The sequence below is a fragment of the Crocodylus siamensis genome, chromosome 12 (assembly GCF_052110815.1).
Source record: "Crocodylus siamensis isolate JL-2025a chromosome 12, ASM5211081v1, whole genome shotgun sequence".
NCBI classification, from domain to species: Eukaryota; Metazoa; Chordata; order Crocodylia; family Crocodylidae; genus Crocodylus; species Crocodylus siamensis.
The window spans coordinates 18905371-18921569 of NC_143406.1; the positions used below are offsets into that span (position 1 = coordinate 18905371).

General features: G+C 49.1%; 1 protein-coding gene across 1 annotated transcript; it reads left to right on the top strand.

Moving 5' to 3' along the window:
• The first annotated feature begins 1019 nt into the window (after positions 1 to 1019).
• Positions 1020 to 7708, top strand: VAMP3 (vesicle associated membrane protein 3). Its single transcript, XM_090024518.1, has 5 exons — positions 1020 to 1163; positions 3259 to 3340; positions 5118 to 5276; positions 5976 to 6027; positions 6795 to 7708. Coding segments are annotated over exons 1-5 (315 nt in total). The 5' UTR covers positions 1020 to 1161; the 3' UTR covers positions 6815 to 7708.
• Positions 7709 to 16199: the final 8491 nt, after the last annotated feature.

A 16199-nucleotide genomic window follows, 5' to 3' on the forward strand; every position in this document is an offset into this window, starting at 1 on the left:
AAACCAGATTACACCGTGTCCTCACAGACTGTGCAGAGATCCCAGACAACTAAAACTGCCAAGGTAGATTGTTGTCTCAGGCCAAGACACTATGATTTTAGGTTTCCCTACACTTAAATGTAGACAGCTGCAAGACCAGATTGGATGACCCCTTGGTGCTTCTACATGTGCACTTCACCACAGAGCTAATTAGTTCTGCAGTAAAGCATCACCATCTACCTGTGCTCCTCTATTAGGAGGCAGTAAACTAATTAACTCTGCTGTAGGATGGTACTGTCTGAGACAAATACTATCCTACAGTGGAGTAGTTGCAGATGCCAAAACACACATGTAGACGGTGACCAGGGCTGGCTGAGGCACGAGGGTGCTAGTGCAGAGGCTGTCTGCCAGCTAGGCCCACAAAGTAACACAAAGTGTGCTGGAGTTCACTGCTACTTGCCAAGTGCACCCCCTCTGTCCCCAAGCTGGCACCGTAATCACTATCTTGCCTTCTACCTGACTTCAGGCTAATACTGCAGTGTCTCGCCAGCCATTACTGACAGGACAAGCCCTCAGCTAGGTAGGGGGAGGGGGTGCAGGCTCCCTACAGGCCCGAGGCACTTTTGAACCTTTCACCCCACTAACATCTACGTGGGGCCCAGGACACTAAAGGGGCTGCCTGCAGCCTGGGGGACGGCTGCGCCCAGCACTGACCCTCGGCGGCCAGGCGGGGTGTGCCGGATGGGGGTGCGAGTCTCCTCCGGAGCCAGGTCCAGCCGCTACGGGCGCGCTGGAGCCCAGGCCCTTCAGCCGGGACGAGCACGTCAGTTGCCGGGTTCTGGCCCCCGCTCCGTGCCACGCCGGCCGGGCCGCCCGCTCTGCAGCATGGGTGACGACGGGGCGGCTGCCAACACGGACATGGCCCGCGCGGCGGCACGGCAGGCTCGGGTCGGCCCCGGGCAGCGCAGGCGGCGCCCGCCTGACTGTGGGCTCGGCCGTGCTGCTCCCACTCCAGCCCAGCGGCCCAGGCCAGGCCCCTCCCACAGGCCGTGGCGGGGGCTGAAGAGGCTCTTCCCCGGCGTCATATCCTGCAGTTGTCCAGCCTGCGCGCTACTTCCGGCTTGGTGCTGCTCCCCGGGGAGCCTGTGAGGTGCGCAGGAGGCCGCCCGCCAGACCGCCAGCATGTGAGTCCAGGGCGGGGCAGGGGCCGTGGGGACCCGGCTTGGTCGCCGCGTGTCCTGGGCCGGGAGCTGGCGCTGTCCTTGGGCTTCCTCCGGGCGGGCTTGGGGGGTGGCCCTAGGCCCTGCCTGTCGCGCTTCTTGGGGCCTGGCAGGGGCGGACAGCAGCGTCCCCGCGACCGAGCTCTGGGCTGGTCGCGGAGCCGCTCGTCCCTTCCCGTGACCCCCGCCCGCAAGAGGCTCCTCGAGCCAGGCTGGTCCCAAGGCGCCGGGCCCGGAGCTGGGGGCGGCGAGCGTGGGCCTCGGCCGCGACGGCTCCTTGCGTGTAAGCCTCCCGAGCTCTGCGGGGTCCACGGCGGCCTCCTTTCTGTTTAAGAGCCGTCCAGCTTCCGTGAAAGACCTAAGGCGCTGGGGCTGACCTTCCGTACTCAAAAAGGTAGCACCAGTCCTGTCAGTGCTGGGCTGCAACTCTCTGGGAGGATTCCCCTAGGGGTCGGCATAGCCACCCTTGCAAATTGACAAGGGGCCTGAGCCTTCCCCTTTCCTTTCACGTGCAGCCCAGTGGGAATTCATTTCTAAGTCAGGGATAGTTCAGTCACCTCTAACCGCAGATATTGCTTTCAAGATTCCTAGAAAAAGTTAATTGCTTGAGTGCTGACTACCTGTTGATATTGGCTAAGGGGAATGTAATGGTATGCTTGGATCTGGAACAGAGTAAACCAGAATGCTAAACACAGTGCACTCTACACCTGCTCCAGGGGTGGGGGGAGTTTAATTAAAGGGGCTGTAATTAAAGTACCTGGAGGGTCTGGTGTATCAGCATCCCTGTGCTTCAAAATGGCAACGGGGTGTGTTTGAAGATAAAGTGCCCTAACCACCATTTTGAAGTGCAGGGATGCTGATATACCAGACAGAAGCTGGCTGTGGGAGCGTGGTAATTGGCACTCCAGATTCCAGTAATGGAGTTTGCTGTATTGTAATTGCAGAATGTCAGAGCAGCCTCTGCACTGGAGTATAGGCGTCTGGTGTTCATAACAGGAATAAAAGCTGAGCAGATGAGTAAACTGACATGCTGAGAATGAAGCTCTTCCCCTAACTTAGGAGGGATGTGAGAGAGAAAGGAAACACCTGCTGTGTTTTTATACTCTTATTCACTTGGAAGTTCTGAAGTTGTAGAAGGAAATAAGACAGTCACTTGCTACCTGAGGTTCAGGGGAAAAACTGGGCTCAGGGAAGCTCTGTAACTGTTTACAAAGCTTTTTGTCTTCTGAAGTATCTAGCACTGAACACTGAATTGCCTTTCTTTCCTAGTGACCTAAGAAAATTATTAATTAGTAGAAGATGCTGCTTGGACATAATTACTCAAAACCATCTGGTTTTCCACAAATTGATCTAAATATCTGTTGACAGCTATTGAACTTCCAAGTTCAAATAATAAAATGTGCCTGAATTAATGTGCCTTTATTTCAAAAGGGAGGAAAATATTAATGGGTTGTAGTTCTTGGCATTTGATCGCAATGTGAGCTATTGCTTATCTCATTTCCTTCTTGGCTGTTGTATTAGTCTGCCTCTGCTTGCCCTCTGCTGATTCTACAGCCACGCACTGGTGGTAAATAAAGACTTGGGAACTCTGCTGGTAGCTAACTTCACTTTGCTGCTTAAAGACTACAAACTTCAGAGAGATCCTGCTCTGAGGGAGTGTCTGTACTGCCTCTAGGCTGCTATTGAGGCTCTTGCCAATAAGTAAACCCTGGCCATTGGCTTCTATTTCTTGCACTCCAGAACTGGAGCTGAAGCAAGGAAGCTCAGGTGTGCCTCACCCTGCTGCTTTCTGGTTCTTTATTTTTGGCATGCTTGAAAGTGGCAGAAAGGCTACCCTCAATCCTTGCTTTAGAGCATTTGAATGGGGCTTTATTCTTGTTGGCAGTTGCAAGAACCCCATTGAAGGACTGTGGCAATGACTGCATTTCTCTCTCTTCATCCTACTGAGAATGGGGACTGGTTGCTGAGCCATTTTCTGTGACTTGCATATAAAATCTGTCTGGAAGTCTTGTGTCCCAGTTAGGGATGCAGTATAAAATAACTACAACTCTCTCTGCAGGTCAGCAAGTGGCACTGGAAGCTCAAACGCTGCCTCTGGCAGTAATCGTCGTCTTCAGCAAACACAGCACCAAGTAGATGAGGTACAGTCTTCACCTGCACCTCTCCTGGCTTACTGACCTCAGGAGACCCCAGGGGAGGGGGTGTGTGGAGGGAGATGCAGCTAGAATGTAATGTGGTCAAAATTTAAATTTTGTCTGCCTGGGTATGTTAATGAAGGGACAGCATCTCTTCATGTTTGTTCTTGCCCTTAGTCTCATGTACTGTTTCTTCATTTGTTGCAAGCAACTTGTTCCTATATTAGTAAGTGACCCTTGGTTCACTTGCCCTGTGCACTAACTCTGTGAGACTTGGACATAAAAAGGTGCTGGTGAGCTTGGCTTCTGGGAGAGAATGAGCCTCCCCTTTCAGGAGCTGAAAAGACATTGAAACTTGTAGTTATTGTAATTACCTGACTCCAAGATGAATCTGAATTTAAGATTACTACCCCCCACACACACTAGAGTTCAGGGGTTAGCAGCTTTTTTGGGCAGAGTGCCAAAAACACTCCCAACTTTGACTTGTAAGTTGTTGTAACAGGGCAGCCCTGGGCCCTTCCCCACCATCCACCCCATGGCATGGGTGCCAAGCAAAATGCCTTCATGTGCCACACTCTGGCACCCATGCCAGGGGTTGTCTACCCTGACCTAGATTCTGTGTAGACCAACTTTATAAATTGGTTCTAATCTTCCATGTATAGACTCTAGTTATTGGAGGGTCATCTTAAATTTGGGTTAACCCGCCACCACTCCTACCTCTGTGGTGTTGCCAGGCAAGCCGTGGTTGTGGGGCCAGGCAGTAGAGGAATCAAGTGGTCTAAAACCTGCCCTTTGTCCCCTTCTGTTTATCTGTGGCCTACCTAACCCCATCCCTCCAATTCCTGCCTTGTCCTGATCCCTAGCTCCTTGCACCTGTCCCATTACCTCTGTCCGTGTGTGTTGCCTGGGGAGCACAGCACATGGTTGCTTCAGTCCAGCCTTACAGTAACAGTTGTGGCAACAGCCCCATAGCCAGGCCACAACTGTTGTTGCCATTGTTACTACTGAGCAAGCACATGGGCTGGGGCCAGAGCAACCATGAGCTCCATGTTCCAGGTTAGAGCCAGAAAGTAAGTTGGGGGAGGATGGGAGGCAGAGAGGGGTGGGGGCAGCAGCTGCAGCTCCAAGTCTGGTTCAAGACTCCCTGGGGCAGGGTTGGGGTTGGAGTTGGAGTTGCAGCAGCCACTTGTTCATGTCATGGCCTTGTACTCAAATCCAAGATGAGGGGCTTCCCCCCACATGTTAAAGGAGAGGGGAGGAGAACAACCTCCTTTTGGATTGGAGTAAATGCAGTAGTTTTTATCAATTTTGTGTGGAAACCTAAAACCTATCCTTTGAAGGAGAGTACAATCCCTTGAGTTATTAGGCAAGCTGTGTGCTATTCTAGCCATCCAGAAAAGTTCAGTGGGCTTGTATGCTAAATGAGGAGGGGAGGATAAATGTATGGTCTAAACAGTAGGCTTTTCATATCTTTGCTCTTAAGCTGTGCTGATATCACCTTGCCACAACAGTCTTAATGGCTTACTTGTACTTCTTGGGGATCTCAACCCACAGCTTCTGATGGTGCAATCCTAGGCAGCATCAGTTCACAAGTAAATGAACGACTTACAGATGTTCTTACTAAAGTAAGAACTCCTTTAAAAGGTGGTAGCTTCTACTTGGTTTATGACAGTGGTATCTTTCAAGTTTGTTTGGGCTTTTTTTTTTTTTTTTTCTTTTAAAAAATCCAGTGGAGGGGAACTGATTTGGTTTATGAATCGTTAACACTGCCTTTGACTTGCAGGTGGTTGACATCATGAGGGTGAATGTAGACAAGGTGTTGGAGCGAGATCAGAAGCTGTCTGAGTTGGATGACCGTGCCGATGCCCTGCAAGCAGGAGCTTCCCAGTTTGAAACAAGTGCTGCCAAGCTGAAAAGAAAGTATTGGTGGAAGAACTGCAAGGTAACCATCAGGCTTGAGTGTTTTCAATACCAATTAACTACTCTCTTGAGCTAAAAGAACCTGTGTGCTACACAGTGGCAAAACTGCACGCAGAAATGCCTTGATTTTTAAAAAGAGTACTCTGGAACCACATGAAAGCCTCTGACTTCCTGTGTACTAGCTAAAGCCTGGCTTTACATAACGTATTTTTTTTTTTTTTTAGCTACATTGCTGTTTTGGATAAATGATTCTAGTAATCTAAGATTCAGAAGAAGTCCACTGATGCAGGTTGAGTAGCAACATGCAGAAGACTATGTTGTAGAGGACGCTGCAGTTGCTTTAAGTTTTTGACCATTTTCAATTATAGGAAGAGCTAGGAACACTTAGTAGCTTCTGGATAGTCAGTGGTAAAGGACAGTTGTAAGACAGTTGCTGGGTCTTAGTAAAGAAGGCTTCGTTTTGAGCACTTCAGCTTGCATGTTACATAACTCAGATGGGCTTTGTGCTGTAGTGTGAACAACTACAGTAAAACGGGCCTTTTATGTTCTGAACTTAAACCTAACTTGTCTAATGTTGCCTGAAGCAAGACTGAAGTGTACCTTTTTTTGCTGCTTTAGTGGCATATGTTGCAAGACTATGTTTGTATTGCTGCTTCAGTAGTAACTTAAAAGCTTTATTAGAGCTGATCCATGGGTAATGCTGTGATGTCTTTTTACACAGATGTGGGCAATACTGATTGTTACTGTTCTCATCATCATCATAATTATCATTGGTAAGTCTTTTGTGTCTTATTTTTTCCTTTTAAAGGACTCCTCAGTGGGGTTAGCTAGCTGGGGCATATTTATTTTCAGGTCAGACCAATGTATCAGCAGCAGCCACTGTGTTTATAAAGATAAGGGCATTCAAAACATAGCTTACTCGGCAATACTTACTTTTAACAATATTAAATGTCTGACAAAAGTGGTAGTCTGGAGTGCTAATATTGCCAGATTGCATGTTACTGGTATACCAGTAAAGACGTGGTGACACTTGGAAACAGTAACTTGTGTAGTGAAATGGGATCTAGCAGAGGACCAGGACTAAAAGTGAGTTCTAGTCACAGCTTTACCATGGAGTTCACCTTTTTTTTCCCTCTGGGAGCTTGAGAAAGATGCTCTCAAACCTTGTCTTGGTTTCTTAATGTTTAAATAGAGATGAAGAGGTTTATGTAGCTTAAGGCTTGTGAGAAATCCTGTCTCTAAAGTACATGGAGGTAGATGTGTGTGGTCTGCGATTACAAATGTGGATGCCATAAATAACTTGCAAGTTAGAAGTACCCAGTATGTGACCCTGAAAGCAAATACATGCAGAAAGAAAATCATGGGTTGGGGAGGAACAACTGCAGGGAATGATTTGAGACTTAATTGTGTTTATGAGTTTCAGTTGCGCGATATGCTTTTTGTTTTGTTGTTGTTTTTTCTATGCTTGCCTTTTGGGAAAGGGGGAAGTTCTCCTGATCTTGACCCACTCCCCTGCCTCCCCCCCCTCTTCTATTTATAGTCTGGAGTACATCCTCATGAGTTCTAAGAAGAAACTCACAACAGTTGAAGATCTTACTTCAGTCTCTACTGCAAACCTGCTGTGTTCTCAAGCTCACCTACTGATGTATGAAGCAAAACTATTCTGATTAGTGAAACATTAGCTTTTCTCTGACTTATAGAAAGTGTGCCTTCTTTAAGAGGCACTCCTAATTGTTAAATACTAATAAGCACAGCCCACAACTTGTACAGTGCCTTATAAACTTGAGTATGAGCTGGTGAAGAGGATTTAATAAGGTTTTGCAACTCTGGAGCCAATATAATACTGTCAGTAGTTGCTTTCTAAATGCATTTGAAGAAGGTACCTAGGTATCTACCCTCTTCTCTATCTTATTCTTTGCTCCATTTAAAGAGGTCTCTTTTTGACCCCGTGTTACTGAAGAAATGGGAGCCAAATATCCAAGTTGTGCCTTTCTGGACTAAACTCTAGACTCTGCCACTTGAACAGACTTTGCCTTAATTTAATAATGCCTTATAATCACTAATGTGTTGTACACATCTACATATTTGTAACACTTGTATACGCCAATATTTAAATTGCAGAGACTGCATGTAACAGTTAATACTGCTTTGAGGTATTTAGAATTGCCTTTCAACATGGTGGGATGTTTATAATCTCTTCCAAGTAAAGTATGTCACTTGGTGACCTTTGACCAGGAAAGGCTCCTTTTAGAAGCATTTGGTTTTTGTAATGGTACAGATGACTTACCAAAGTTTCTATTTGCCAAAAAATGAAAATGCTTCAAGCCAGTAAGATGTTTCCATTGTAGACTTAGTGACAAATGTAGTTGCAGAGCAATCTGTTCACTCAGTTGTTACAAGTAATGTGTCTGTATGACTCTGTCTAGGTGCTCTTTGTAAAATATTTTGCCCCTGTTTTGGATTCAGTGGCTCTTTTTTGAACTTTCCCTAAGCCTCTGTATTGGAGCTAAATGCTGCTATCCTTCACTCCCCCATGAGGGATGATAAAGCCAGCATCTTCCTGTATTTTCATGAAGTGGGGGAAGACTCATACTTCAGGTGGCCCTCTATGCAGGCAGTATTGTATTTGCTTTCCTGCTTCTGAAGTCAGCCTCTCAGCTCTTGAGCTTGTTTCCATTCTCACTGAAGTCCTGCCATGGAAAACAGCCTCAGGTGCCTGAAGCCAAGCTGGCACAATGCTCCGAGTGTTGCAGTGCTCTAAGTGTGTGCTGCAGGGGCCCTGCCTGGCTGAGGCTCACAGCCCCAGCCCCCGAGGCTGCTGCCCGCCCGAGCTCGCTCTGCGCGGGGCTGCCGCGGGCGGTGGCTCCGCAGACTCTCGGCTAGGCTTGCTGTTCCCTGGGGAGGGCGAGGCGGCCCCGGCACCCGAGCGCGCAGGCGTGACGGGCGGCGCCGAGCGGCAGATAGAGCAGATCCCGGGGCGAGGTCGGCCGGCAGCGCGGGCCAATGGGAGGCAGCGGTGGGCAGTGACGCTGCCAGGATGTGTGCAGTGTGCAGCAGCCGCAGGGCTGCGCGGCGGGTGCGGAAGCGGGAGCAGAGCCCGGCAGTGCTGCAGGGGCGTTGCGCGCTGACTGGGGGGTGTCTCGCCTGTCCGCGTCTCCAGTGGGCGGGGGGGGGCCTGGAAAGCTTCGTCTGCCTCCGGGTCTGTCGTCGGCCCTGACTCCGGGCCGGGCCTACCGTCGGGCGGTGACGGGACCGCTTTGAGCCTCGCGCCGCGCCTCGTGGGAGCCCCTGCCGGACTGGCTGCAAACGGCTCCGCTGCGGAGCTCAGGCTCCAGACAAGAAGCTCCAGCTGCTGCTCCTCTCTCTCTGCTTGCTGTCACCCCAGGCAAAGGAGTGAGCTGGTGTTAGCAGAAGAGGAAGGTGCCTGAAATAAAGTAGCAGGAGGAGGTCTCTGGGGTAAAGAAGTGAATCCAAGGGACCCACAGGGAGTGGAGGTGAGGTGCCTCTCTAGTAAGGCAGGATGCCTTGGCCTGCTGAACTGTCCCTTGTTGTGGTGTTTGCTTGTGTCTTTGTATGGCAAAAGAAGGAGGTTGGTTTCTAATGTTTGAGTTAAAGAACCATCTTTCTGAAGTGAAAGTCTCTGGGCTTGTCAGCAAGCCACACTAACATGCAGAGCCCCCCTGCTGCAGCACTTCACCAGCCTTTATGAACAGAAATCTGCTCCAAGGTGCTGGCTTGGATCTAAATGAGAATCAGTTGCCAGCTGTCATTTCTGAGATGAGAACTCAGCAAGATAGTATGGTTATCAGTCCTGGTTGCAGGAAGTAGGATGGCGAAGACTCCGGGGTACACTGCAACACATGCACAGGACCCAGCCCCAGGGGCAATGGACCAGAGTCCAACAGCAGTAATTTCCACACGCGTAGATCTGAAGGCTGCTCAAGTGGAAGACTCTGGAGACCAAGCAGTTCCTGCCAGCACAACAAACTCATTGATTTCTATTTTAGATTTAGGGGTGGGGGGAGGGTACTTAAGTTTGGAGCAGAGGGCTAACACACAAAAGCAGAAACCTGCTGCAGCTGCAGTACCTGAGATTTTGTTCATTCCCAGGTTGCCTGAATGGCAAGGTCTGGAGCTTGTAGCTGTCAAGTATGTCACCAGGAATACTCTTGTGTGACACCTCATACCTGGTCTGATTTGGATAATTGTTATAGAGCAGCCATTTTCAGCCTGTGATCCGTGGACGCTTGGGGGGGGGGCTGCAGACTATGTTTAAGGGGTCCATGAAAGATAACCGATTAACAAAAGTATGTGAACATCCACACTTGCAATTCATAGGGGTCCACACCACCATTTGAAGTTTCCAAAGTGGTTCATACCTCTATTTGAAACTTTTTAGGGGTCTGCAAGTGAAAAAAGGTTGAAAACAACTGTTAGAGGATGGTCCTAGGGGCTAGAGGGGTCAATGATTTTTCCTTTGAATTCACTTTGTTTGCCTAATGCCAGTACTTACTCTTTGTAAAGCAAGACACTTTGAAAACATTTTCTCAGAATACTTAGAAGTGTAGGAGTTCTCTTTTTTTTTAAATGTACTTCTTTAAAAACAATAATTTACTAAAAGTTAAATTGACATGTATAATGTATTCATTTTAAACAAATTTACCCAGTGATTTATACAAACAATAGAGCATTGCTAGTAAAGTCCTGGGAACAGGGAAGAGTTAACTACAATAACTGTATTCTTGTAATACCTGGAAAAATAAAGTTTGTCTGTTTGGAGTTTTGTTGTGCATGTTTAATAACCGAAATAAGAATAAAGCAAAAAGAGCAAAAACAAAGAGGTTTGGGTAGCTTTAACTTACACATCTGCAAGCTGTACTGACAGAGGCAGTATTATAAACAAGTTGTGTGGCTCAGGCTCAGGAACAAATCTAGACATTAGGGGCACTTTTACATGTGCTCCAGAGGTGGTGGAGGGCTGCACTTCAATTAGAGTGGCTCCTAGAGCCACTGTAATTAAAGCACTGCAGTGTCTCATGTATTAGTGTCCCCGCGCTTCAAAATACCAGTTGGGCACTCATTCAAGTTTTAGTTCAAGCTCCCCACGGAAAATTTTGAAGCACAGAGATACTGATACATGGGGGGCTGCTGGAGTGTGGTAATTACTACGCTCCAGCGGACTGTTAATCAAACCTGCTCCAGCACAGGGTAATTATATTGTATCAGATCAGTCTCCACCCTCATGTACAGGCAAACTAAGTGTATTCTGAGGGTTTAATCTCTCAGTGAAGTAGATTCATAGATTCATAGATGCTAGGGTCGGAAGGGACCTCAATAGATCATCGAGTCCGACCCCCTGCATAAGCAGGAAAGAGTGCTGGGCCTACATTACCCCAGCTAGATACACATCCAACCTTCTCTTGAATACCCCCAGGGTAGGGGAGAGCACCACCTCCCTTGGGAGCCCGTTCCAGACCTTGGCCACTCGAACTGTGAAGAAGTTCCTCCTAATATCCAATCTAAATCTGCTCACTTCTAGCTTGTGGCCATTATTTCTTGTAACCCCCGGGGGCGCCTTGGTGAATAAATACTCACCAATTCCCTTCTGTGCCCCCCTGATGAACTTATAGGCAGCCACCAGGTCGCCTCTCAACCTTCTCTTGTGGAGGCTGAAAAGGTCCAGTTTCTCTAATCTCTCCTCGTAGGGCTTGGCCTGCAGGCCCTTAACCATACAAGTGGCCCTTCTCTGGACCCCTCCAGGTTATCCGCATCCTTCTTGAAGTGCGGCGCCCAGAATTGCACGCAGTACTCCAGCTGCGGTCTGACCAGCGCCCAATAGAGGGGAAGTATCACCTCCTTGGACCTATTTGTCATGCATCTGCTGATGCACGATAAAGTGCCATTGGCTTTTCTGATGGTTTCGTCACACTGCCGACTCATGTTCATCTTGGAGTCCACTAGGACTCCAAGATCCCTTTCCACTTCCGTGCCACCCAGCAGGTCATTTCCTAGGCTGTAGGTGTGCTGGACATTTTTCCTCCCTAGATGCAGCGCTTTGCATTTCTCCTTGTTGAACTGCATTCTGTTGTTTTCTGCCCACTTGTCTAACCTGTCCAGGTCTGCTTGCAGCTGTTCCCTGCCCTCCAGCGTGTCCACTTCGCCCCATAGCTTAGTGTCATCTGCGAACTTGGACAGAGTACATTTCACCCCCTCGTCCAAGTCGCTGATGAAGACATTAAAGAGTATCGGTCCAAGCACCGAGCCCTGCGGGACCCCACTGCCCACACTCTTCCAGGTCGAAACCGACCCATCCACCACGACTCTCTGGGTGCGACCCTCCAGCCAATTCTCCACCCACCGGACTGTGCAGTCATCCAAGTCACAGCCCCTTAACTTGTTCACCAGTATGGGGTGGGATACCGTATCAAAGGCCTTCCTGAAGTCCAAGTATACGACATCCACCCCTCCTCCTGCGTCGAGGCGTTTTGTGACCTGGTCATAAAAAGAGACTAGATTGGTCAGGCACGATCTGCCTGCCACGAACCCGTGCTGGTTTCCCCTCAGCATAATTTGTCCTGCCGGGCTCTCACAAATGTGAGCCTTGATGATTTTCTCAAAGATTTTGCCAAGGATGGAGGTGAGACTGACTGGCCTATAGTTACCCGGGTCCTCCTTCCTCCCCTTCTTGAAAATGGGAACCACGTTGGCCCTTTTCCAGTCCTCCGGGACTTGACCTGTGCGCCACGAGCGTTCAAATATTCCCGCCAGTGGCTCTGCAATGATGTCGGCCAGTGCCTTCAGTACCCTCGGATGGAGCTCATCCGGGCCTGCCGACTTAAAGGCATCCAGTTCTTCCAAGTGACCCTGCACCACCTCAGGGTCCACGCATGGAAGTCTGGTGCCTTGCTGCTGCCTCCCTACACTCCCAGTGAGAGACTTGTCGTGCCTCTCGCTTAGGAACACTGAGGCGAAGAACTCGTTGAGGAGTTCAGCCTTGTCCCCTCTGTCCGTCACCAATTGTTTCTGCCCATTTAGCAGGGGTCCTATTCCTCCCTGGGCCTTCCTTTTACTCCCTATAGATCTAAAAAACAATTTCTTATTGTCTTTTACTTGGGTTGCCATCCTCAGCTCCATGGTAGCTTTGGCCTGTCTAACTGCCTCCCTACAAGCACGAACAGAAGAGGTATATTCCTCTTTGGTGATCTCTCCCTGTTTCCACTTTTTATGTGCTCCCCTTTTGGCCCTTAGTCTGCCCTGGATTTCTCTGGTCAGCCAGGGAAGCCTCCTGGCCCCTTTCCCTCTTTTACCTCGCACGGGGATCGTCTCGCTTTGTGCGAGAAGGATAGCTTCCTTAAGGCACAGCCACCCTTCTTGGGCTCCCATCATTTCAAAACTACTACTCTGCAGTGCATCCTTCACTAATCGCCTGAGTTCGCTGAAATCAGCTTTCCTAAAGTCCAGCACGTTCACCCTACTGGTTACCTTACCCACTCGACGCCTTATGTTGAATTGTACTTTTAGGTGATCACTGTCCCCCAGATGGCTACCGATCTGTAGGTCCCCTACTGTGTCATCCCCCGTTGCCAATACCAGATCCAGTAAGGCATTCCCCCTAGTGGGACCATGTACCTCCTGCGTCAGGTGGAGGTCCTGTACACAGGTTAGAAACCTGCGTGAGCGGTGGGACTTTGCTGTCTGTGTCTCCCAGCAGATGTCCGGGTAGTTTAGGTCCCCCATGACCACCGCCTCTTCAGCTTTTATGGTCTCTGAGAGTTGCCTCAGGAGCCCCAAATCTATTTCTTCCCCTTGATGTGGGGGTCTGTAGCAGACCCCTACCACCAAATCCTTTTCTCCTTGCCCCCCATGTAGCCTAACCCACAATCCTTCTACTTCCTCATCCTTTGATTCTGTCTTGATGAGGGTTGATGTATATTGCTCCTTAACATAGAGCGCAACCCCTCCCCCCCTTTTCCCCACTCTGTCCTTTCTGTACAATCTATAGCCCTCAATATGTACCGCCCAGTCGTGGGATGGATCCCACCAGGTTTCCGTCAGCCCCACTAAGTCGTAGTCGTTTAGTGCAACCAGGAGCGCTAGTTCATCCTGCTTGTTCCCCATGCTCCTAGCATTAGTATATAGGCACTTGAGCCCTGTGACTGGTGCTTTTGCTACCCCCTCGCTCCAAGTCCTAAAGGGCTTTTTGTCTCTAACCTTCCCGTTCCTTACCTGTGCCGTATTGCTGTCCACCCCCTGTCTTTCACATTCCCAAAGCTCTCTTTCTTCAGGCTGGGCTGTCCTTGTGGGTGCCACCTGGTTTGGTGGTCCACAGCTTCCCCCACCCTCATCTTCCCCATACTTCCTGGCTACCCCATACTGCAAAAATAGTCCTGGATTCCAATCCTTGATGGTGGGTATTGAGTACTAGTTCACATTCAGGAGTTGTAGAGAACAAGGATAAGAAACCAATATTTCTGCTTTTATTTTCTTGGCAGCTTGAGTCAATGGTGTCACTCCTTAACGTGGAGAGTAGAGCTCTCAGTTTGATGTCAAGCTTTGAAAGTTGCCCATAATTAAATCTGGCTGTGGTGACTGCCCTGATCCTAGTAGGAGGGGAGGAGAATAGAGTCTATAACAAGACAAGCATCCTAGGGTCGCTGTGCTCTCCCCTAGTGCCTCTTACCATGTCCAGTTTGTCTACAAAGCACCCTAAATTCTCACCCACCACATCTTTGATGTCAAATGTATATGATAGGGAGGCTGCCCCTTAGTCTCCCTGAACACAGTTTTCTTCTTGTACATTAGCCCTGTTTTGGTAATGGGTGTTCCTGCACACCCCAGCTTTATGGGCTATGCATGGCTCTAATCACCCCTTTACCACGCCCCGAGCCTCGCCAATGTACCAGACATTGTTCGGTCTTATACTCTTTGACGCTCGGGCTCTCTGCAGCCCTCATCTTGCACTGTGCCTCACTGGGCGCTCGGGCTTCTCACTGCCCCCTTGTCTGGAGCTTCTCGCTCTGCCGCAGGTCCGCTTATGAGGCCGCCTCCTTCCCCTTATAGCCTCTCCCAAGCCACCAGTGTAAACTGCAAACACAAAACACAAGCCCCTAGGCTATAACATTAATTTCTGCCCCTCAGCTAAACATCACTCGAGACACCCCCAAGGGTGCTCCATCCCTCACCTGTACTAAACTCATGCATTTTGGCCTCTTCTCTTTTCTCGCTCCAGCAAAGTTCCTTCCCCTTTGGCTGCCCAAAGGAAACTGCCTGCCTGGCCTCAGCCTGGAAGTTATATAGGAACCAGGCCCTGGCCCTTTCGGTCAGCTGACTGCTAACAGGGGTGGGTCACTGGCTCCCTCCATTTGCCCTAGCAACCTGCACCTGGGCTCCTTCATTACTGTTCCACAAGTAGCGGCACCTTAGTGCCCTGCTACAAAGGGAAAGGGATCAATTTTGAAAAAGGAAGTCAGTAATTTAATCATAAAGTAAAGGAGGCTTTAGGTGACTGATACTGCAAGTTTGAGGGAGAGAAGCTGGAGGGCCAGCCCACAAACTGGAAGGTTCAGTTAATAAATGTGAATCAGGCATCAAGAGAAATACCTCTGTGCCAGGGGTTTCCACTAATCAGTACCTCTTTTCCTATAGTGAACTACTGGATTGGAGCCGTTCTCATAAAACGCTGATGATGACAACCTGGGGAATTAGAAAAGTACCTCTGAGAAGAGAAACGGAGTGACAGGAAGCCTAGTACTGTCTGTTTTCAGCTATGCCTTGCAGTGTGTCCAGCAAGTCCAAGGTATGTGGAGGTATTGGAGGGAAAGATGCAGACGTTAGGGAGCTGCCTGTTTGACTGAACATTTGTGGTAACCAGAAACATCAGTGTAAGCTAGACACAGTAATCTTGGCACTTGCAGAGAGGAATCATTAACTGTGTTAGTCTAAAGTCAGGTAGAAGGCAGGGCAAGGTGGTGTTGTAGAGACTAAGGCTGCTTACACATATTCAAATAATCTGGAAAAATTCTCCCAGGTTTGTTCTTGTAGAAAAACTTACCCAAAGCCATACACACAGATGTTCACATTCTGAAGCCCTGAACTGTAGAGAGTGGGCAGTGCTGACATTGTACAGCAAGGCAAGGAGGGGGGCTGTGTCCACACCTCAGGGATGTTGATAGACTCCTGTAGTTTGCCTGGTGATCTATGGCAGAAGTGCATAGGGCAGCACTGATTGGCTAATCCAGCTGCCCATCAACAATCTGTGTTTCCCTGCAGCACTATCAGGATTATGAAGGAGGCATGGTCTGCAATCTGCTGGAGCAGCAGAGTCCAGTGAGAGTCCCTGAGGGGAAGGGGTGGAGGGGGCAGAGGGAATGATGGAGGACCGTGTTCTCTTCTGAAAGGAGCCACAGCATGTATAGACATTTATTCTCCCAGGAGAAACTTTCCTAAGACTGATTTAACCCTGGTTGTTCCCAGGTTATTTTTCTTCTGAAATGGCCATTTTTGCTCTGGTAGAAAGAGCCTGAACATCTGTACACTTGTGATTTCTTCTGGGAGAGCAGTGATACTCCCAGGAGAAACTAAAGTTCTATACAAGGCCTAACTAGTTAGTCTCTTAGCTGCCACCCTGCCCCGCCTTGTAACTTGCAGTAAGTGACTTGTTTTGAACTCTAATTAAATAATTGCTTTTACTAGAAGTGCACTGATAGAGATTTTGGGGGGCCGATATTAATAGCTGATTTTTAAGGAGGCATATCGGCTGATGCCCATTCAATTTCTGATACAACTGTGTGCAGCTGGTAAGTCTGTTGTGGTGAAAGGGAGTGGGGTAGGGAGGGAAGGAGCATGGGTCACATATTAGGGTCCCACAGTGAGGGAGGAGTGGGGCTGGGGCTGGGGCTGGGGCCAGTCTGCAAGTGCTGTCCAGCCAGAGCAGGATAGGCATGGG

What these genes read in the sequence shown, in the direction of transcription:
- VAMP3 (XM_090024518.1), top strand. An exon ending in ATTGGTGGAAGAACTGCAAG is followed by an intron (nt 5,277 to 5,975) that starts GTAACCATCAGG and finishes CTTTTTACACAG; the next exon opens with ATGTGGGCAATACTGATTGT. An exon ending in CATCATCATAATTATCATTG is followed by an intron (nt 6,028 to 6,794) that starts GTAAGTCTTTTG and finishes TTCTATTTATAG; the next exon opens with TCTGGAGTACATCCTCATGA.